General features: G+C 44.6%; 1 protein-coding gene across 1 annotated transcript in view; it reads right to left on the bottom strand.

Moving 5' to 3' along the window:
* Window positions 1-23801, bottom strand: part of LOC144826298 (hydroxylysine kinase-like) — a 650942-nt gene that overhangs the window by 327690 nt on the left and 299451 nt on the right. Inside the window, exon 3 of the mRNA XM_078684643.1 lies at window positions 127-310. Coding sequence (XP_078540769.1) covers window positions 127-310 — 184 coding nt within the window. The remainder of the gene's footprint in view (window positions 1-126; window positions 311-23801) is intronic.

Genomic DNA, 23801 nt, shown 5'->3' with positions numbered 1-23801 from the left:
AAATGAAGCGAAAGACAAGAAGAACTGCAGACAATGGGTAGGAAAGTATCTCACCTAATAAAAACTTTGCAACCCCCATACGTTTTACACCTACAATGTATTCCAGTTGTAATTTTCTGTACTCACTTCTGCGAAAATCACCCAGCTTTGGGAGCATACTTGTTTCGAACTCCAGAATAGTTTGCTCCACAACCTCCCGTGGTCTCTGTTGATCCAAAGCAAACACCATACGTTTCAGCAGAGGGACTTGTGACAAGTTCCAGATGAAGGGACCACGATCCAGAGTGTTTATGTTTGGATGACTGAACTTCTGTAGTAATTGGAAATGTGACAAGAAGTGGTTATAGCTGTGTAGGAATCAGAGTACTCTGAAATATGAATAAACCAATATGCTTTTGATATACAGAAAATTCTTTATACTGCAGAAACATTGTGTATCGTTGCCTACCTAGACTGAGGTGCCTTGTGTGAGCCATTTCGGGTGTCTGGGGCAGGTTTAAGCAAGAGTTCAGACTGACCAAAGACAATATGAACACAATCTGTGATGGTGATAAACAAGTATTACCGATCTAAGAGCATCCTTCACCAGATGCTTCACTCAGGCTCCTTGGCCAGATCATTTGCAAAGTTACTGGTGAGCGATATCTGGTGCGCCCCTTAAATACTGAATACATCAACTCTGGAGTAGAAATGACATGAAATGCCCCAAAAGTTAAGCAAAATTACAGAAAGGGCTTGTTGAGCATTTAGTGATATTATTAGCACAAAATGCGTCCTTGCTCTAATTTTAGGTATGACTTTAGCCAAGATAATTTAATTTTACTAAAATTATAAGAATTATATACTTACTTAAAGGGCCTTTCAGCCACCTCTCTTCATCCATTGCTGTGTTGTTGTGTCATTCACATTTTGCTTCCGCACCCTACAGCATAGGGCAATGGGGCAGCCTACTTCAGCCACTGGTTAACTTCACATTGAGTGACTGCATTTTGTTCTTTCACAGTGAGCACATTTGCACACAAGGAAGTTCACTTCAGTGCCAGAGCTTATGTTTTTACTTTATAATTATTATAGTGTTGTCTTTGGATGTAGAGATTAAGGTTAAAGCAGGACCTTTGTACCAGATGTGAGCACATGCCACATTTGATGCTTTATCAGTTTCTGTCTCCTGCCAATTATGCTGTACATACCTTTTGAAGTGTTGTATGTTTATATGACTATGGGTTTTTCACTCATACAAAGTGTTCTACCTGGAGAGAAAATTGAAAACAGAATGTTTTTCTAAAAAGGACATGGATATTCTATTAACCTGTAGTCTAAGTCAGTTACCTTTTAGCTGAAAAAGAATTCTTACAACCACATTGCAGATATTTCCATTTTGTATTTTGAATCATAGATATAAAACCTATAAGACTGATCATCTTGTATACACAAATCCAAAAAGGTGCTCCAAGTGACAGCGCAGTGAAGAAGTGATTATCCGTGAGCCATTACAACAAAAGTGACATAAAAAATCATTATTTACAGAATGTACAAAATATACACAAATCACCCAAACCCCTTGGATTATTTAGTTGAGCAATTAAAGCATCAGAGTATAAGTATCCAACAAAGAATTTCAGGGGTGGGCGTAAATCAAGATTACGTTTTGTCTCCTGAACTGGATGAATCCACTGGGTCTTCAGCAGGAGAAACCAAAAAGTAGTCACCTATATGGAAAGGTAACAAGGAGTCAGTCCTAGCTCAGTAACAATTTTAACTGAGGAAGTGGTGAAAGTCTAAAAGGAGTTCTCACCAAACTAGAAATAATCAGGCGCCAGTTTTCATGAAAGGGAACCCAACTCACATTTCTTTAGGTGGGAAATGAGAAAGATCCATGCTCATTAGATAAAGGGAATATGTCCCAATTGGAGAAAGTAAAAGGAGGAGTGTAGATAGGAAAAAGCGAAGTAGCATGCACACTAGGAATAGTGCGCTTGTTGTAAAAACTGAAAAGGGTTCCAAGTAAGCCAAATACCCTTAGTTGGTGTGACACATTACAACCTAATAAGTGTCATGCTGAAGTGTCCCTGGTGTGGAAAAAGAAACAAGCATGCACATGTGCGTGTGATATCCAATCTGAAAGTAAATTCAGACATGTGTGAAAACTGGCAAGTGATACATGCAGGAAGAGAAAGACATATCTCACACCTGGATGAGCCCCTGATGAAAACTAACCTCTTCAAAAACCCAACAAAGTCACTGCGAACTGTAAAGGAAACTAAGAAAACAGAAAAGCATGTGACATAGAGAGGACTCTCAGAAAAGGATTAACACATAACAAAATGTCACAGCCCAGCTAATTGCTCCTAAAAGACATAAATCAACTAGGGGAAATTAGGACTCAGTACCTGAATGATAATGCAAAGCCAGACAGTCTGTGTATGAATAAAAACTAGGACTGCATGGGTGATGATGGAATTCTGGTGAAGTTGACATTTTGGGAGTGACACAGTATGCAGCGCCGCAAACGTTCGGGACAATAGGTAAATGCGCCTACAATGGAATTTATTTTTCTCTAAATCTTCATAATATTCTCATATATTCACGAATTCCTAAATAGTGACTTCGGACAATACATTTTTGGAATTAAACATATGTTTTCATCATGAATGAATCTCAAAAGAAAACAGGACGTTTAAATACTTTTTTTTAGAAAAATATAAATTTGGACCAGGTGTGGTCCAACGCATGGATGATGAGAGAAAATGGACTGTCGTACCTGCATGGGTGTGACACAAGACAACCAATGAATGTTCTATTGATATTCAATGTACTCAAACATCATGTCAGAAAAATATATATTTGAATGCCATTCCGCTAGGAAAAGTCAAAAGGGGAGCTAATGTCCCAGATCCTTTTATACCACATCACCGACGTGTCATCATGATATCCATAGTAGACCATGAATTTACGGGACCTACCTGCTTCCCTTTCCATGGGCCTGTACCTCTTTTGATGTATCAACTGGCAAGCAGTACATTGCCTGGATGTAAGATAAAAATGTGTAGAGCCAACTACTTGGACCATATTAGAAATAAGTGAGCCCGGGCTAACAGGCCCGCATTTCTAATTACCAGCCATCCATGTGCACTACATTAGGGGATCCCATTGACAAACAAGCATTTGCAATGCAATAGGTCTCGCATTTGTGAGAGTTAGAGCTATCGGCTTTGTAAATGATAATGTTTTTTACCCATGTATTTTGGTTTGTAGTAGAGTGGATGCATGTGGTGTGGAGTGGAAGGGTTTGAGAGGAACTGTTAGTTGTGAAATTGTATGTGGTGGAATTGTGTGGTGTGGAGTGGATTTGTGTAGTGGAATTATGTGGCAGGATCTGCCGTGGAATTATTTGGTTAGTAATTATGTGGTATTGTGTGTAGCGAAATTTGCATTTGCAGCATGTGCACCACAGAAAATAAAACTGATGGTTTTAGACATAGCTATTTACTGGACATCACATTTAGTAACATTAAGGTACCCAAAGCCTGGCCGAGTAATATTTAGGAGTTCACCACAACATATTATACATGACACTCCTGATTACGAAGTGAGAGGAAAGTGCTGGCACTCAGTCACCAAACTAAGTGCATACAGCTGATGGAGAGCGGTAATTTCTTCTGGTAGTTTCTCAATGCAAAACCTCCATGCTACCTCTAATTTACCGCTCAAAAGGTGTTGGGCCCTTCACACTATGTATTACCTTCAGGAGACTTTAAATAAAGATGAACAGCCAAAATACAATTATTATTGTAAGCCAATAAAGAGAGTTGTTGAGTATTTTAAAGGGTTTTATTTTCTAGTCAAAAGTTAAGTTTTTCTCTGACCCTTTATTCATTAGTAAAATATCAATTAGGTTACAGAATTTGGAAAACAGGAAAAATATCAATAATACAGAACACATTACAGTCTGCATATAAGCATTACATGTAGTTATGAAAAATGTGGCGCAAAAGTCTTAAAGAGTTTCTAAGAAAAATAGTCTTGCAAAGCTAATCAGTACCTAAATAGTTTGCAAAAATATGCTATTAAGAGAAATAAATGCATAAATCAAATAAATCTTTTCAGACCTAATTAATTAGTCAAAACATAAACTTAAAGTTTAGCATCTAATCCTATCCTGATCCATTGCACTCTCTGTCTGTCTGTGTCTAAAGAGGAAAGCAGCCCGCCCTTCACAGGCCTCAAAGGAATGTGGCATGAAGTGCCAAGATATGACGTGGAAGCAAGAAACCTCCCCCTGACACTCCTCGGACGCAAGCCCGCCCTTCAGCAATCTCCCGGGACGTTTCTCGTACCTAACCCATAGAAGCCAGCTGAGCTGAGAAAAAGAAGAAGTGGCAGCCCCCATCCAGAGAGGACAGTATTTATACCATAATTATTGGCAGAGTACACAAAGATGTAACATTTTTCAGTAAAACCTTTACGTGATTGGTCAGTCATGATGCATGAGGTCACACTTCCCTGACTCATTCTAAAAACCTGACTTCACTAGTCTTAACAAAAGAAGCATACATGAATAACTACATTTATAAACATTTGCAACATTTACTAGGAAAAATGTTTCAATCTAATTCATCCTTCCTTCCTTCTCAGCGCAGTAGATGGACACTTTTAACTAACTGGTACATTGGCAGAATTACAAAAATGTAGAGTTCAGGTTGTCCTTGACTTTTTGTCATGAGGAAAGCTGCCACAGTCTGCGCATGCTCCCTTCTCATTAAATTGCAAGTCATAGCCTTGATGGATTCACAGGCAGCCATGTTTTGTGTAGGCCCCAAAAATAAAACAAACACAAAGATAATATTAATTTCATGTAAATCAGTCCATTATGTTTCCCAAGTGCATTATTAATTCACACACATTATAAAAAGAGGTGTTATTAACTGAAAATGTTTATCAAAATATGCAACAAGTCAAAGTCTATTAAGACAGGAATAATAAATTTAGATTGGCAAGGGATGAGCTGGGAAGAGAGAAACACATTTAATTAATCCTCAAAGGTAAAAAGGCCACTTTTTCTCTACATTGCAAAAAAAAACCACATGTAAATTCAGCAAAAGCATTTTCAGACTGAAGTGAATAGGCCTCACTTCATGTTTTTCATGTGCCATGTTTTTAACCTGCACCAAAATGTGCGTGGCAATTTAAATGCAGCCTGTCTGAAGCACAAAAAATAAAACAATGCATGACTGCAGATGAAATCTGCTCCATCAAATCCACCCTTCTGATAATTCAAATCATAATAAAATGATTTATAATTCATCACACATATTTAATTTCACAAGTGACAGTATTTTTTTTTTTTTTTCTTTTAAATTGCAAAAGCTGAGCATATAACAATGTTACTTCTATTTCTAAGGCAAACACAAGTTTGGTCTGTAATCAGATCATATATAGCCAAGTTCAATTGTTTTAGTGCAGAGTTCTGTAAGTAGCTTTTTGGAACAGTTAGTCTTCTTTAAAATAAGAAACTAAAATAATAAAAAAGGAATTCAACATGACAGTTTCAGCATTTCTTTGCTCTGTGTCATCAGCTTGCCATCAGAATGGCTCATAAAGTGTGGCATTCTGTACTTTTTCCATGCAAATTAGACTACTTAGGTGCTGAGAAACTCTGGCAGAGCACCATCAATCCTTTGCACTTTTTCAACCAAGGCCTTTCACTCTTATTTTCACTTTGATCAGATTCAGATGTTTCACCACAGCATCTCTCAGATCAAAACCGTTGCACCATCCATTATGCAGATCTTGTGTAGCAGCTGCAATCTGGTGAGAAACTGCACGCTGTACATCAACCAGACCTACACAGCAATGGCTAGTGTTCTCCTCAGTGTTTTCCACAAGTGCATTTGCATATGCATTTTCAAGCCACTTTAGTGTTGCTGAAACACAGTCTTTTGCAAAAGGTAACTCTGTGCTGCCATTGTGTTGCTTTATTATGCGTGACACTTCAGGCAGATGGCTACAATCCATTTCTTGTCCAATCTGTTGTTCGGCACTCATTATCTTTGAGACCACATTATGATCTGATTTCAGAGAAACTGGCAATCTATACCTGGGCATCAGTCTTTGCAATAACACATTTGCCACTTTGCAGTTGTCATTTTTCTCAAAAACAGTTCTGATACAACCCTGTTGTGCTGCTTCAAAAACATTTTCTTGAGCCTCTTTAAATTTAACTGTGAAGATTCCATAGAATGTACATGCTAACAGAACACAAATTTGTCCAACTGAATTAGCATTTCTCTCTCCCATGACTACAGTGACTCCCAATTGAGCAGATATACTGCATGTTATGGTAAGGGCAATCAATTTCGAATTTTGGGCTGGGGTAATTACTAAAAGCCATGAAGCTTTGACAACATCATGTATAAGGAGCACAGCATGTGCTGCTTTTAATGTGTCACCTTTCAAACTTGGGCCATCTACAAAAAGGACATTGTTGGGCTGACTCAGACGTTCAGCCTTAAAGTCTGAATTTGGCTTTATGCATATTTTCAGGATATTGAGACACTCATTTTCAGTTTCATCATAATCCAATTCATTTGCTGACATTTCTGTGAAGTTAGGGTCAAAGGCCATTGGGCAATACATCACAGACCTTTGAAAACATTCATCTTTTTGAATAAGTAATGAGAGAGCGCAGCCCTCCCTCTCACTGCAAATTAGTGTATTTTCTTTCAAATAAACTTTCATTCCTAGTGCTGGGGCGCGCCATTTTTTCTCTTTCAACTCTAGGAATGCTTTTGTGCAGTTGTTGTCCAATGGAAGCGGATCAGACACACCTGAGTGTGTCAGCCTCAGTAAAGGCTTAGCCACTAGGGAAAGGTTTAGTAACCACTCTCTACAACAGCTAACCATTCCCAAAAATTTCCTGACTTCTTTCTGAATTTGAGGTGAATTCATCTTGGAAATTATTTCCACCCTCTCTGGTGACACCTTTCTACCTCCCTTTCCAATTTTGTGTCCCAGACATTCATCTTCTTTTTGACAGTACTCCTGACTATTCTCATGCAATGGCACTGTGACATGAGCTTGGCAAAAATCAATAAAAATAAGCCATTCTTCACCACATGGAATGTGAAAAAATATATTGGCTGGATTCGGTACCACAGGACAACATGGAAAAAATATGCTTTTAATCTCCTGCACTATTCTGTTCCTTTTATTTGGTTTCTGTGAACCTGTGATCAGAAAGTTACATAAACTTCTAATCAATTCCATCAAAAATCCTTTTATTGGTAAAATTCCTGCAACTGATTGTGTTCCTGAACACATGTGATCTGGTTCAAATTTTAATAAGACATGTTCAGCACATTTTATTAGCCTGGCATCCTTCTCTGTGAACTCTCTTATTTCTGTGTTTATTATTTTTTCCAAAGCAGAAGGTAATTTTTCAACAGTCTTTTCTGAAAACAATGCTACAACTGTCTCTTGTTGCGCCATTTTAAAATGTACATCCTCATCAGGAATCTGAAAAATAGCATTATCTGGTGTACAGTAATCTGTGCTGCTTAATTTGCAAAATAATTGTTTTCCTGCTAGGCCTGAGTCACAGACAACAGTTTTGCAGTTTTCCTCAAATGGGCCTATTTTTGGTGCACATTCTTCTAAAACTTTGTTTGTAATTTCTTTCTTTAAAACTCCTGCAACTGAATCTGGACTTTCCACTACCTTCACAATGGAATTGGTAAATTCAGAATTGTGAGTGTTAAAACTCTTATTTGCAAACAAAGCAACCTGTTTAACTGGGTTCTGTTTTTGTCTCTGGAAATAATTCACATTTACTCTGGGCAACTTATTAAAATTAATTTTAGCATTTTCCATATTTTGTGGGACCATCTGTGCTTGAAAAATTTCTGCCATTGGTACCTGTTTCTGAACTGACATTTGCATTTGCTTAACTGGCATAATTTGCACCTGCATTTCTCCATGTTTTTGTGCATCATGTTTAAATTTAGTTTTCTTCTTCCAATGCTCAAATCTGTTATAAAGATGGCAAAAGGACACATTTGCCAGCAGTACAACATCCATACCTGAATTTGCACTAACCAAAACACCTTTACTTCCATCCTGTGCTCTTTTAATCTGTACCCAATCAACATCCTTTGCTGGCACTCTGCCCTTCAGGAAAATAATCACTGCTATATTTTCCTCCATAACAACAGAAAATGATGGTGCATTCATGCAAACCCTTTTCATTGTCTCTTCACTTGGCCCTTGAACAACTTTAGATTCAAACCACAATTTAGTCTGCATGGCAATGTAAAATAACATTTCCAAAATAATGCACAACTCTTTTAAAAAGTCATCAAATCCATCAACTTGTGGGTACCACAGCACAATTCTGTCTCTCAATTGTGGGAATGTGTTCAGAAATGCTGCAAGTTCACTTTTATTCTGTGGCATAGGAACATGCACTTCTCCCACCATTTCTCTCAATGAGTAAGCAAAAGCTTCTCCCTCATTCTGCTTATTATTTTTCTCAATTATATCTGGTGGCTTCTTTTCCTTATCCAGTTTCCTTGCTAGGTCTGGTGGTTTCTTTTTCTTCTCATGTTTTCTTGCCCACTTGTCTCCTAATTTCTCCAACCTATTGCATTTGAAAATATATTTTATTTCTGCAATGTGCAAATGCATTCCTGAAGAACACATTTTCTCATTTGCTTCATCATCCATGTGTACCCTAAAACTTTTCTGAAATGGAAAACTTCCTGAAACATCAGTTTCATATTTTTGAGCCAAATCTGTCAGTCCATTATGTGTAATTAATGCACATGTAGCTGTTTCCTTACTCAGGGAAATTAATTCTTTTTCTTGACACTGGTTCACATTTTCATTATTTAAACAGCAGGGACAGTTAATTTCTTCATGTTCACATGTTGAATTTAAAACACTAAGCTGTTTCTCTTTTTCAGGGCCTGTGTTGTTATGTTCTCCCATGTTCTCTATATTTTAATCACTGCTGCTTCATCAAAGCAGGTTTGAAAAATCCCATTTTCAAATATATTAATTTTATTCTGGGCTGAAGATGTTGTAAATACCATTTTTCCCTCCTCTTTCAGTGCTTGGGGTAATTTCTGTTCAATCTGTGAATTCTGAGTTCCTGACATAAACCCTGGCAAAATCACTGATTCTGCAGCTCCTTGAACTTTGTCAGTAGGGACCATATTAATTGGGACAGTCATAATTTTTCTAGGCATTATCTTTGCATCTGCAGTTTGCAATTCTTGAACTAAATCAGGCACATTTGAAGCAGTAACACCTGGAGGTATCACTGTCAGTACTGAATCAACAGGTAATGGTTCAATATAAAATGTCTGCACATTTCTCTCAGTCTGTATTTCTCTCTGTTCAACAGAAGCAGTAGCCCCTGTAGTATTTACTGGTGCACTATTTTCAGTCTTTTTCATGGGAACCACATAAAGTGGTGGGCACTCAGTTATCAATGCATCCATTATTTCATCCCCTGAATCATTATTTATTTGAAGCTCTTTGTCATCATTAATTCCATTCTCCTGCATCTGGTGCTTTACCTTTTTATCCTCACTTGCTTTCTCTCTTGCTGTCTTTTCCCACATGCTTACGGCCTCATATTGTGCAGCTTTAGATGGTGTCTTTATTTCACATAACACTTCCCTTAATTTGTCAATGGTTTTCAATTCAAAAGTACCATCTTTTGGAAAGCTCAAAGCACCCTCTTTTTCAGTAATCTTGCACCATTGGTGAACCCACATACATGTGTTTTGTCCCAAATTGGTAGACATAAAATGCACAGGTGTTCCTTCAGGAGCATCACCAATAAAAAACGAATTTTTCACTTTACCTCCTAACAGCTTCTTTAAACCTTCAAACAGTTTAATTTTTGCAATAGTTCAATGCAATTTATTTTCTCCAAAGCTGTCAGTCTCAATTTTAGTCAGTTTTACTCCTACCACTGACCCTCCACAAAATCTTACTTCAATATTTCTCTTAATCAATAACTCTGTTAGTAACAACATAAATACATTCGCTACTCTGTCTGTTGTGCTAAATAAAGGATAGATTTATTCACTGCAAGTAACACATTCCGCTTACCCTTCACAAAGTAAGACTTTCCGTTTACTCTTCAAACACTACAGGTAAATCCCTTCCGCTTACCTTTCACTCAAGCTCAGAAGAACCTGCTACTCCTTTGGACTTATCCTTCAGGATATATCTTAGTCCAAAGTTTCACCAGCGAACCCTTTTGCTGTCACTCAAGCTCAGAAGAACCTGCTACTCCTTTGGACTTATCCTTCAGGATATATCTTAGTCCAAAGTTTCACCAGCGAACCCTTTTGCTGTCACTCAAGCTCAGAAGAACCTGCTACTCCTTTAGTGTGACCCTTTCTAGGTGATATCAGACCAAAGTTTCACCAGCGAACTCTTTGCTATCAATCACTCACACAGAAAATAGTCCCTAATTTAACACTGCCAGCCCTACCTAGCTTCTCAGTGTTATTCCAACAGGCGAGTAACCTCAGTGCAGTGTGGCTTCCATTTACCACCCGCTATTCCTTCCCGGGATTCCACAGGTGTGCATACCTGCGTGTTCCAGACAACATAGAACAAGACACTAACTTAACATGAAGAGTTAAAACATGTAATCAATAACCAAAAAAGTATGTCCTATGAAATTACCAATATAATCAATAACACCATCAATTCAAAATGAGCAAAATATCACCTACAATAAAAAACTTAATATTTTCAACACTTCAAAAAACATGCTAGCATATTAACAACATTTCACAACCCTATTGATACTCACACCACTTCTTGCATCACCTGCCAGTACTGCTTTGCCAGTCTTCAGGTTCTGAGCATTGGAGTCAGGAATCAGGACTTGGACATTTATCTAACTTGGGCAATTATTTTATTTCCCTCTTAAGGTCAATGATCCATTAGTTGAGTAGTTGATGGTGAAATCAATAATTACTAATCACCAAACTAATCAATAATGACCATCCTCTGCTACCAAAAACTGATGGAGAGCGGTAATTTCTTCTGGTAGTTTCTCAATGCAAAACCTCCATGCTACCTCTAATTTACCGCTCAAAAGGTGTTGGGCCCTTCACACCATGTATTACCTTCAGGAGACTTTAAATAAAGATGAACAGTCAAAATACAATTATTATTGTAAGCCAATAAAGAGAGTTGTTGAGTATTTTAAAGGGTTTTATTTTCTAGTCAAAAGTTAAGTTTTTCTCTGACCCTTTATTCATTAGTAAAATATCAATTAGGTTACAGAATTTGGAAAACAGGAAAAATATCAATAATACAGAACACATTACAGTCTGCATATAAGCATTACATGTAGTTATGAAAAATGTGGCGCAAAAGTCTTAAAGAGTTTCTAAGAAAAATAGTCTTGCAAAGCTAATCAGTACTTAAATAGTTTGCAAAAATATGCTATTAAGAGAAATAAATGCATAAATCAAATAAATCTTTTCAGACCTAATTAATTAGTCAAAACATAAACTTAAAGTTTAGCATCTAATCCTATCCTGATCCACTGCACTCTCTGTCTGTCTGTGTCTAAAGAGGAAAGCAGCCCGCCCTTCACAGGCCTCAAAGGAATGTGGCATGAAGTGCCAAGATATGACGTGGAAGCAAGAAACCTCCCCCTAACACTCCTCGGACGCAAGCCCGCCCTTCAGCAATCTCCCGGGACGTTTCTCGTACCTAACCCATAGAAGCCAGCTGAGCTGAGAAAAAGAAGAAGTGGCAGCCTCCATCCAGAGAGGACAGTATTTATACCATAATTATTGGCAGAGTACACAAAGATGTAACATTTTTCAGTAAAACCTTTACGTGATTGGTCAGTCATGATGCATGAGGTCACACTTCCCTGACTCATTCTAAAAACCTGACTTCACTAGTCTTAACAAAAGAAGCATACATGAATAACTACATTTATAAACATTTGCAACATTTACTAGGAAAAATGTTTCAATCTAATTCATCCTTCCTTCCTTCTCAGCGCAGTAGATGGACACTTTTAACTAACTGGTACATTGGCAGAATTACAAAAATGTAGAGTTCAGGTTGTCCTTGACTTTTTGTCATGAGGAAAGCTGCCACAGTCTGCGCATGCTCCCTTCTCATTAAATTGCAAGTCATAGCCTTGATGGATTCACAGGCAGCCATGTTTTGTGTAGGCCCCAAAAATAAAACAAACACAAAGATAATATTAATTTCATGTAAATCAGTCCATTATGTTTCCCAAGTGCATTATTAATTCACACACATTATAAAAAGAGGTGTTATTAACTGAAAATGTTTATCAAAATATGCAACAAGTCAAAGTCTATTAAGACAGGAATAATAAATTTAGATTGGCAAGGGATGAGCTGGGAAGAGAGAAACACATTTAATTAATCCTCAAAGGTAAAAAGGCCACTTTTTCTCTACATTGCAAAAAAAAAAACACATGTAAATTCAGCAAAATCATTTTCAGACTGAAGTGAATAGGCCTCACTTCATGTTTTTCATGTGCCATGTTTTTAACCTGCACCAAAATGTGAGTGGCAATTTAAATGCAGCCTGTCTGAAGCACAAAAAATAAAACAATGCATGACTGCAGATGAAATATGCTCCATCACAGCCATGCAAAACTGATCACCGAACTAAGCACTTACTGCAAAAGCCCAGTGGCACCTGCATGCCAAAATAGCCATATTAAAGCAATAGTTAGTCAACTTTCAGTAATTAAAAAATTATACTAATTAGCATCACAATGAATGAAAGGCATAACAGCTCAGAAGGCTGTCAACACATTCGAGCCAATGAAATGTACTTAAAAGCTGAATGCACAACAATTTATATAATACAACTCTGTTCTTCAAAGTCAGAAGAAAGTTGCACTCTGGAATATCTGCTCCACAGTGTCAAATGCACAAGTTCACTTTTAAACTGTTAACTACAAATTGCACTGCCAATTCTGGATTTAGAACTAGAGGGTGTAAATAGTGTAGTATCAATCTACTGAAACTGTAATATAGGTTAATAAGGTAAATCTCTAAGGATCAGAGTTCCTACCTGTAACATATTAATATGTCAACACAGATACAGACAGGCAACCAATAGTGGCTCGCAAATGTTGTCGATGAGGGAAGTGCAGGACAGGAATGTTGAGCACAGTGGCTATGGGAGCAGACTAACGGGGCTTTGGTAAAGGGAGCCAATCCAATAACCTGACCTTTACTGCTGACGACAACGGGCGTGTTTATGCTAGTAGACGTTTTCAGTCTGGCAGCTAAAGTGGTATTTAACTGCAGCAGCAAGCAATAACCCACATGACATGCAGTTGTTGTATGCCGGACATCTGCTGAATGGGAAGAGTTAAGCCCATGAAGTCTGGTCCTCAGGCAATCTACTGGAAATGTTAGAACATGGAGTGTTAGTACTGGGGGTTTCTAGTTGGCAATGGTATACACCTTTGACCAAATAGGGACCCTTGCTTCTAGGACAGGGAAAGGGGATTTCACTATTCGAGCCGAGTCTGGTGGCTCAGTGGACTAATGCTTCCACGGTATGGGCCTGTGTTCGACCTCATTGTCACAGGTTCCAATCCCGGTGGGTCCACTCAGCCTTTCATCCATCTGAGGTTGATAAAATAGGTACCATTGAGTTGGGTAACAAGAAACAGCTGTTATTCAGCGCCAAGATACCTCCGGGTGAACGTGCGCTTTACAAATACACATGTTATGTTATGTTACTGGATAACCCCTGCTCACCCCCTTGGTAGCTTGGCACGAGCAGACAGGCTTATCTCAGAGGCAGTGTGTTAAGCATTTGTGAATATACATAGTAATACAGTGAAAACACTACAGATGGACACCACACAGGTTTTTATAAAAATAAGTATTCTTTATATAGACTTAACACAAGACCACAAACGACAAAAATCCACAAAACTGTACTTAAAATTGGCTTAAAGATGGTAGAAGTTACTTAATTCAAGTTGGTGTGAATGCGACAAATTGCTCACAAAAGTACCTGGATGTGTAACGTAAAACAACCAAAAGGTTCGCAGGGCTGGAGATGCTTTGGTTCCTTGCTTCGGGGGAGACGATGCATCGAGCCTCAATGCATGCACAGAGTAGGGGATGCGTCTTGTTCCTTAATGGAGAGGAGGTGATGCGTAGATTTTCGTGATGCGTTCCGGTTGCGATGTGGCAAGATGGCGCCGTGATGCGATGCGACGATCCGGTGCGATGCGATAAGATGGCACCCTTGATGCAACGATGTGAAGACGATGCGAGCATGCCCAGCAACCACACGGAGAACTCTGAAGCTTTGGAGCCACGACAGGCCCTGCGACCCGCTTCTCCGGCGATTTGACGGGTAACAGCTTTGATGAAGGCACGCTTCTCTGGTGATGCGGCTGCAACTTCTGCGACGGCAACACGCTTCTCCGGCGATGCGATGGCAACAGCTGCGACTGTGACACGATTTTTCTCGATGCGTCGTGTCTCCAGCTCCCAGCAACATGCAAGATTCTGCAGATAGAATTCCCAGCAAGGAAATTCAGAGGGGAGCTGGTAGTGAAGTCTTTTGTCCCTGAGACTTCAGCAGGAGGCAAGCACAAGTTCAAGCCCTTGGCGCAATATTCTACAAGATGATGAAAGTTCTGTCAAAGTTCCTAGTCCTTTACTTGGCAATAAAGAAACTACTGAAGACCAACCCAGCAAACAGCACACTGGCAGAGGGGCAGTCCAAACTCCCGCAGATTCCTTGGTTCTTCTCCTTGGCAAAAGGTTTGTCTTGTTTCCAGAGGTGATCTAAAGTCTTGGGGTCTGGGTCCTCATATTTATACTCAGATTCTCTTTGTTCTCTGGAGGCCTCTGTCTAGTCCAAACCAGTTCTGGTAAGTCCTGGAGCACTTTGTGGACTCCTTCTTTCCTTTCACAGTGTAGGCCAGGGACATCAGACACACCACAGGAGCTGGAGCCAGCATTGTGGAGGGAATGCACAGCCCTATTCAGGTCCCAGGTGCAACTCCTTCCTCCTATCTGCATGCAGATCTCTCTATTCAGCCTTGTGCTGACTCACCCTGTCTCCTGGAATCCCCCAGCCCCTGTCACTCAAACTCCAGACAAGGAATACACAACGTAGCAAAGGCTGGCTTGGATAGTTAGGCAAGAAAATACCTACTTTCTAAAAGTGGTATTTTCAAACACAGAATGTTAAAACCAACTTTACTAAAATATGTATTTTATCATTCTGAGTTCAGGCATAATAAATTCGAATTTCTACCATGTTTCCTGAGTCAGTTAGGATTATAAGATGTAATAATCTAACTGCCCATTCTGGCCCATGGGGAGCAGTTAGCCTTGCAATAGTGAAACACGAAAATGGCTGTAATTCTCTATTAGGACATGCTACACACACCAGGGCATGTCCTACCTTATACTTACAATGCACCCTGCCCTTGGGCCTACCTTAGATGTGTCTGACATGAAGAAAAGGGAAGGTTTAGGTCAGAGCTTTCCAAAATGTGTGTCCCGACACAGTACTGTGTCGCCTGCAAATGGTGCGTGTGTCACGGGATGACACCAGTATTATGGGCACTTAGCACATAACTGCTACTAATTAAGAGGCATTCCTTTGAAAGAGTGTCGAGTCCGCCACAGCAGCACAGACTCCGAGACACTCTGCTCTATAGGGGCCCGGCGGTTCATAACAAAGCCAAGTAAATGGTCTTTTAAAGACCTGCGAAGTACTCAGTTGGTGCGGCTGGGTATGTGCTCGGGAAGCTGGGGTGAAGTGACAGAGGGTGACAGCCAGAGGGAGAGAGACAGAAGGAGATAGAGGGAGGAAGACAGAGAGAGAGGGAGACAGAGAGAGGGAGACAGAGGGAGAGACGGAGGGAGACAGGGACGGAGACAGAGGGATGGAGACAGAGGGACGGAGACAGATGGACGGAGGCAGAGGTACGGAGACAGAGGGAAGGAGTCAGAGGGAGACAGAGAGGTACACAGAGGAAGACAGACAGAGGGAGGGAGACAGAGGGAGGGAGACAGACAGGGGGAGGGAGACAGAGAGAGAGGGAAACCATGGGAGACAGAGAGAGGGAGACAGGGGAGGGATTTCCGGGGTAGACAGAGGGAGGGAGAAGGAGACAGAGAGAGGGAGACAGATAAAGGAATACAAACAGAGGGAGACAGAGGGAGGGAGACAGAGAGAGAGGGAGACAGACAGAGGAAGACAGAGGGAGAGAGAGGGAGACAGAGGGACGGAGACAGAGGGATGGAGACAGAGAGAGGGAGAGGACGACAGATAGAGGGATTGAGGCAGACAGAGGGAGGGCGACATTCAGAGGGAGGGCAACAGACAGAGGAAGGGAGACAGACAGAGGGAGGGAGGCAGACAGAGGGAGGGTGACAGACAGAGGGAGGGCGACAGACAGAGGGAGCGAGACAGACAGAGGGAGGTAGGCAGACAGAGGGAGACAGATGGAGACAGACAGAGGGAGAGAGAGGGAGAGAGACAGAGAGAGAGAGAGAGGGAGGGAGACAGAGAGGGAGGTAGGGCGACAGAGAGAGAGACAGAGAGAGGGGGAGACAGACAGACAGATAGAGACAGAGACAGGGACAGACAGTGGCAAATAGAGGCAGGGACATGGGCAGACAGACAGAGGCAGAGACAGACAGAGACGGAGAGGGAGGGAGACAGGGACAGACGGACAGATAGAGGCAGGGACAGGGACAGGGACAGACAGAGGCAGAGACTGAGACAGACAGAAACAGAGAGGCAGAGAGGGAGACGGAGAGGGAGAGGGAGACAGAGGGAGAGAGAGAGAGGGAGAAAGAGGGTGACAGACGGAGGGAGAGGGAGGGAGACAGAGATAGAGGGAGGCAGAGAGAGAGAGAGAGACAGATAGAGGGAGGCAGAGGGAGACAGAGGGAGGGAGGCAGAGGGAGACAGTTAGGGGGAGACAGAGAGATGGAGACAGAGAGAGAGGGAGACAGAGGGAGGGAGACAGAGGGAGACAGACAGAGGTAGGAAGGCGACAGAGGGAGGGAGACAGAGGGAGCGAGACAGACAGGGGGAGACAGACAGAGACTGACAGAGGGAGACAGAGGGAGAGAGAGGGAGGGAGACAGAGGGAGAGAAAGGGAGGCAGACAGAGAGAGGGAGACAGAGAGAGAGGGGGAGAGAGATAGAGACAGAGAGAGGGAGAGAGACAGAGAGAGTGAGGGAGACAGACAGACAGATAGAGACAGAGACAGGAACAGACAGAGACAAATAGAGGCAGGGACAGGGGCAGACAGACAGAGGCAGAGAAAGACAGAGATGGAGAGGGAGACAGACAGAGGAAGACAGAGGGAGAGAGAGGGAGACAGAGGGACGGAGACAGAGGGACGGAGACAGAGGGATGGAGACAGAGAGAGGGAGAGGACGACAGATAGAGGGATTGAGGCAGACAGAGGGAGGGCGACAGACAGAGGGAGGGCAACAGACAGAGGGAGGGAGACAGACAGAGGGAGGGAGGCAGACAGAGGGAGGGTGACAGACAGAGGGAGGGCGACAGACAGAGGGAGCGAGACAGACAGAGGGAGGTAGGCAGACAGAGGGAGACAGATGGAGACAGACAGAGGGAGAGAGAGGGAGAGAGACAGAGAGAGAGAGAGAGGGAGGGAGACAGAGAGGGAGGTAGGGCGACAGAGAGAGAGACAGAGAGAGGGGGAGACAGACAGACAGATAGAGACAGAGACAGGGACAGACAGTGGCAAATAGAGGCAGGGACAGGGGCAGACAGACAGAGGCAGAGACAGACAGAGACGGAGAGGGAGGGAGACAGGGACAGACGGACAGATAGAGGCAGGGACAGGGACAGGGACAGACAGAGGCAGAGACTGAGACAGACAGAAACAGAGAGGCAGAGAGGGAGACGGAGAGGGAGAGGGAGACAGAGGGAGAGAGAGAGAGGGAGAAAGAGGGTGACAGACGGAGGGAGAGGGAGGGAGACAGAGATAGAGGGAGGCAGAGAGAGAGAGAGACAGATAGAGGGAGGCATAGGGAGACAGTCAGGGGGAGACAGAGAGATGGAGACAGAGAGAGAGGGAGACAGAGGGAGGGAGACAGAGGGAGACAGACAGAGGTAGGAAGGCGACAGAGGGAGGGAGACAGAGGGAGCGAGACAGACAGAGGGAGACAGACAGAGACTGACAGAGGGAGACAGAGGGAGAGAGAGGGAGGGAGACAGAGGTAGAGAAAGGGAGGGAGACAGAGAGAGGGAGACAGAGAGAGAGGGGGAGAGAGATAGAGACAGAGAGAGGGAGAGAGACAGAGAGAGTGAGGGAGACAGACAGACAGATAGAGACAGAGACAGGGACAGACAGAGACAAATAGAGGCAGGGACAGGGGCAGACAGACAGAGGCAGAGACAGACAGAGATGGAGAGGGGGGCAGAGGGAGGAAGACAGGGACAGACAGGGACAGACAGAGACAGGGACAGATAGACAGATAGAGGCAGAGACAGGGACAAGGACAGACAGAGGGAGAGACTGAGACAGACAGAGACACAGAGGCAAAGAGAGAGACGGAGAGGGAGTGAGAGAGAGGGAGCCAGAGGGTGACAGGGGGAGGGAGACAGAGAGAGAGGGAGACAGAGGGAGGGAGACAGAGGGAGGGAGGCACAGGGAGACAGAGGGAGGGAGACAGAGGGAGGGAGGCAGAGGGAGACAGTCAGGGGGATACAGGGGGAAGGAGAGAGAGACAGACAGAGGGAGGGAGACAGAGGGAGACAGAGAGAGGAAGACAGAGAGAGAGGGAGACAGAGAGAGAGGGAGACAGAGGGAGACAGACAGAGGGAGACGGAGGGAGAGGGAGACAGAGGGAGAGGGAGACAGAGGGAGAGGGAGACAGAGGGAGAGAGAGAGGGAGATGGAGGGAGACAGAGGGAGGGAGACAGAGGAACAGAGACAGAGGGAGGGAAACAGAGGGATGGAAACAGAGGGAGACAGAGAGCGGGAGGGAGACAGACAGAGGGAGACAGACAGAGAGAGGAGGGCAACAGAGGAAGGGAGACAGAGGGAGCGAGACAGACAGAGAGAGACAGAGAGAGGTAGACAGACAGAGGGAGACAGACAGAGACAGACAGAGGGAGACAGAGGGAGAAAGAGGGCAGGAGACAGAGGGAGAGAGTTGGAGGGAGACAGAGAGAGGGAGACAGAGAGAGGGAGACAGAGAGAGGGAGACAGTTAGAGAGACAGTTAGAGAGAGAGAGAGAGATAGAGAGAGAGAGAGGGAGACAGACAGAATGAGTGAGAACCCCCCGAACCCTCCTTAGGTAGTTCGGGCTCGCTCGCTACGCTCGCTCACTACACTGCCTTACTGTGTCCCAAATGGTACATCTCCAAAAAGTGTGTCACCAACATGAAAAGTTTGGAAAGCTGTGGTTTAGGTACTGGCATGTGGGTGCACTTGCCAAGTCGATATGGCAGTCACAGACTGCACACAGGCCCTGTAATGGCAGGCCTGAGACACAGTTTACAAGCTGCTTCTGTGGGTGGCACAACCAGTGCTTCAAGCCCACCAGCATCATTTGATTTGCAAGCCCTGGGCACACATGGTGCACTGTACTAGGGTCTGACTAGTAAATTAAATAACCCAATCATGGAGTCACTAATCAATACATCAATTTAACATAGGGAGCACTTGCATTGTGGCACTGAATAGCAGTGGCACAGTGCCCAAAGCATCTAACCAGCAAAACAGATCAAAAACAGAGGAGGCAATCAGTAACAAAATGGAAGGGAGACTCACGCCAATGATACCAGGTCTAACATGTGTAACCTCCAGCTGAAATGTGGGGAGAACTACCCATCCCCTTGGAAGTTATCTTCACTAAGGCGGAAAAATCTGGACAAACAATCAGCATTGGCCTGTTCTGTACTAGCGCGGTGTTACACCGTAAAGTCCATCTCCTGTAGGGAAATGGACCACATCAATAACTTTGGGTTCTCACCCCTCATCTGCATCAACCATCTGAGGGGCCTGTGGTCGATCTGAACCAGGAAGTGAGTCCCAAACAAGTATTGACTCAACTTTTTGAGTGCCCAGACCACAGCAAATGCCTCACGCTCAATTGCACTCTGTTCCCGTGGAAGTAACCTCCTACTGATGAAAGCTACAGGTTGGTCTAGGCCCTCCTCATTATTCTGTGATAGAACAGCCCCCACACCATGCTCTGAAGCGTCAATCAATCAATCAATCAGGACATTTATAGAGCGCACTACTCACCCGTAGGGTCTCAAGGCGCTAGGAGGGGGGGGTGCCGTTACTGCTCGAACAGCCAGGTCTTGAGCTTCTTCCTGAAGGAGAGGTGGTCTTGGGTCAGGCGCAGGTCGGTCGGTCGGGAGTTCCAGGTCTTGGCTACCAGGTAGGAGAAGGACCTTCCTCCTGTTGTCGCTCTTCGGATGCGGGGGACGGCGGCGAGGGCGTGGCTGGTTGATCTGAGGTGGCGCTTGGGAGCGTAGAAGTTGATCCGGTTGTTGAGGTAGCTCGGGCCTTGGTCGTGTAGGGCTTTGTGTGCGTGGGTGAGGAGGCGGAAGGTGATTCTTTTGTTGACGGGGAGCCAGTGCAGGTCTCTCAGGTGTCCGGAGATGTGGCTGTTACGTGGGATGTCGAGGATGAGTCTGGCTGAGGCGTTCTGGATCCGCTGGAGTCTCTTCTGGAGCTTGGCGGTGGTTCCGGCGTAGAGGGCGTTGCCGTAGTCCAGTCGGCTGGTGACGAGGGCCTGGGTGATAGTCTTCCTGGTCTCGGTGGGGATCCACCAGAAGATCTTCCGTAGCATGCGCAGGATGTTGAAGCATGATGAGGAGACGGCGTTGACTTGTCTGGTCATGGAGAGGGAGGAGTCCAGGATGAAGCCCAGGTTGCGTGCGTGGTCCGTCGGTTTGGGTGCGGTGCCCAGGGCGGGCGGCCACCAGGAGTCGTCCTAGGCGGCGGGTGAGGAGCCCAGGATGAGGACCTCCGTCTTGTCTGAGTTCAGTTTCAGGCGGCTGGTCGTCATCCACTCGGCTACATCTCTCATCCCTTCGTGCAGGTTGGCTCTGGCGGCGGCGGGGTCGTTGGTCAGGGAGAGGATCAGTTGGGTGTCGTCGGCGTAGGAGATTATGTTGAGGTTGTGTTGGCGTGCGATGGCCGCGAGGGGGCTCATGTAGACGTTGAAGAGGGTGGGACTCAACGAGGATCCTTGAGGGACGCCGCAGATGACTTCGGTGGTAATTGCAAATAAAACAGGTGATGGACAGAATGTGGATCAATGTCACACATTCACCCCAGTCCAAAGATCTGGGCCCAAATCCATCGTTTTTTTGCACTCCACACCACCCTGGGTTAGACAATGGCGATATGCAAATCAGCGCTAACCCTGTACCCCATGGGAACAGTCCAGTCCGAACTACAAAAGCCATGTCCTTCCCAGAGCGGAATCAAGCATCCGAGGACCGGACCGGTTTCGAGGTAACACCTCTCATCAGCCCGGCTAGCTTGACTCCAGTGGTGTGGAGTGCCTGGGACCCACGTCTGAGCATCCCCAGCGCACTTAGGGCGGTAATTGCAAATAAAACAGGTGATGGACAGAATGTGGATCAATGTCACACATTCACCCCAGTCCAAAGATCTGGGCCCAAATCCATCGTTTTTTGCACTCCACACCACCCTGGGTTAGACAATGGCGATATGCAAATCAGCGCTGACCCTGTGCCCCATGGGAACAGTCCAGTCCGAACTACAAAAGCCATGTCCTTCCCAGAACGGAATCAAGCATCCGAGGACCGGACCGGTTTCGAGGTAACACCTCTCATCAGCCCGGCTAGCTTGACTCCAGTGGTGTGGAGTGCCTGGGACCCACGTCTGAGCATCCCCAGCGCACTTAGGGCGGTAATTGCAAATAAAACAGGTGATGGACAGAATGTGGATCAATGTCACACATTCACCCCAGTCCAAAGATCTGGGCCCAAATCCATCGTTTTTTTGCACTCCACACCACCCTGGGTTAGACAATGGCGATATGCAAATCAGCGCTGACCCTGTGCCCCATGGGAACAGTCCAGTCCGAACTACAAAAGCCATGTCCTTCCCAGAACGGAATCAAGCATCCGAGGACCGGACCGGTTTCGAGGTAACACCTCTCATCAGCCCGGCTAGCTTGACTCCAGTGGTGTGGAGTGCTTGGGACCCACGTCTGAGCATCCCCAGCGCACTTAGGGCGGTAATTGCAAATAAAACAGGTGATGGACAGAATGTGGATCAATGTCACACATTCACCCCAGTCCAAAGATCTGGGCCCAAATCCATCATTTTTTTGCACTCCACACCACCCTGGGTTAGACAATGGCGATATGCAAATCAGCGCTGACCCTGCGCCCCATGGGAACAGTCCAGTCCGAACTACAAAAGCCATGTCCTTCCCAGAACGGAATCAAGCATCCGAGGACCGGACCGGTTTCGAGGTAACACCTCTCATCAGCCCGGCTAGCTTGACTCCAGTGGTGTGGAGTGCCTGGGACCCACGTCTGAGCATCCCCAGCGCACTTAGGGCGGTAATTGCAAATAAAACAGGTGATGGACAGAATGTGGATCAATGTCACACATTCACCCCAGTCCAAAGATCTGGGCCCAAATCCATCGTTTTTTTGCACTCCACACCACCCTGGGTTAGACAATGGCGATATGCAAATCAGCGCTGACCCTGTGCCCCATGGGAACAGTCCAGTCCGAACTACAAAAGCCATGTCCTTCCCAGAACGGAATCAAGCATCCGAGGACCGGACCGGTTTCGAGGTAACACCTCTCATCAGCCCGGCTAGCTTGACTCCAGTGGTGTGGAGTGCCTGGGACCCACGTCTGAGCATCCCCAGCGCACTTAGGGCGGTAATTGCAAATAAAACAGGTGATAGACAGAATGTGGATCAATGTCACACATTCACCCCAGTCCAAAGATCTGGGCCCAAATCCATCGTTTTTTTGCACTCCACACCACCCTGGGTTAGACAATGGCGATATGCAAATCAGCGCTGACCCTGTGCCCCATGGGAACAGTCCAGTCCGAACTACAAAAGCCATGTCCTTCCCAGAACGGAATCAAGCATCCGAGGACCGGACCGGTTTTGAGGTAACACCTCTCATCAGCCCGGCTTGCTTGACTCCAGTGGTGTGGAGTGCCTGGGACCCACGTCTGAGCATCCCCAGCGCACTTAGGGCGGTAATTGCAAATAAAACAGGTGATGGACAGAATGTGGATCAATGTCACACATTCACCCCAGTCCAAAGATCTGGGCCCAAATCCATCGTTTTTTTGCACTCCACACCACCCTGGGTTAGACAATGGCGATATGCAAATCAGCGCTGACCCTGTGCCCCATGGGAACAGTCCAGTCCGAACTACAAAAGCCATGTCCTTCCCAGAACGGAATCAAGCATCCGAGGACCGGACCGGTTTCGAGGTAACACCTCTCATCAGCCCGGCTAGCTTGACTCCAGTGGTGTGGAGTGCCTGGGACCCACGTCTGAGCATCCCCAGCGCACTTAGGGCGGTAATTGCAAATAAAACAGGTGATGGACAGAATGTGGATCAATGTCACACATTCACCCCAGTCCAAAGATCTGGGCCCAAATCCATCATTTTTTTGCACTCCACACCACCCTGGGTTAGACAATGGCGATATGCAAATCAGCGCTGACCCTGTGCCCCATGGGAACAGTCCAGTCCGAACTACAAA

Source organism: Lissotriton helveticus, chromosome 3_2 (assembly GCF_964261635.1).
Source record: "Lissotriton helveticus chromosome 3_2, aLisHel1.1, whole genome shotgun sequence".
Classification (NCBI taxonomy): domain Eukaryota; kingdom Metazoa; phylum Chordata; class Amphibia; order Caudata; family Salamandridae; genus Lissotriton; species Lissotriton helveticus.
The sequence above is the reverse complement of the archived record's forward strand: the minus strand, read 5'-3'. Positions and strand labels throughout refer to the sequence as shown.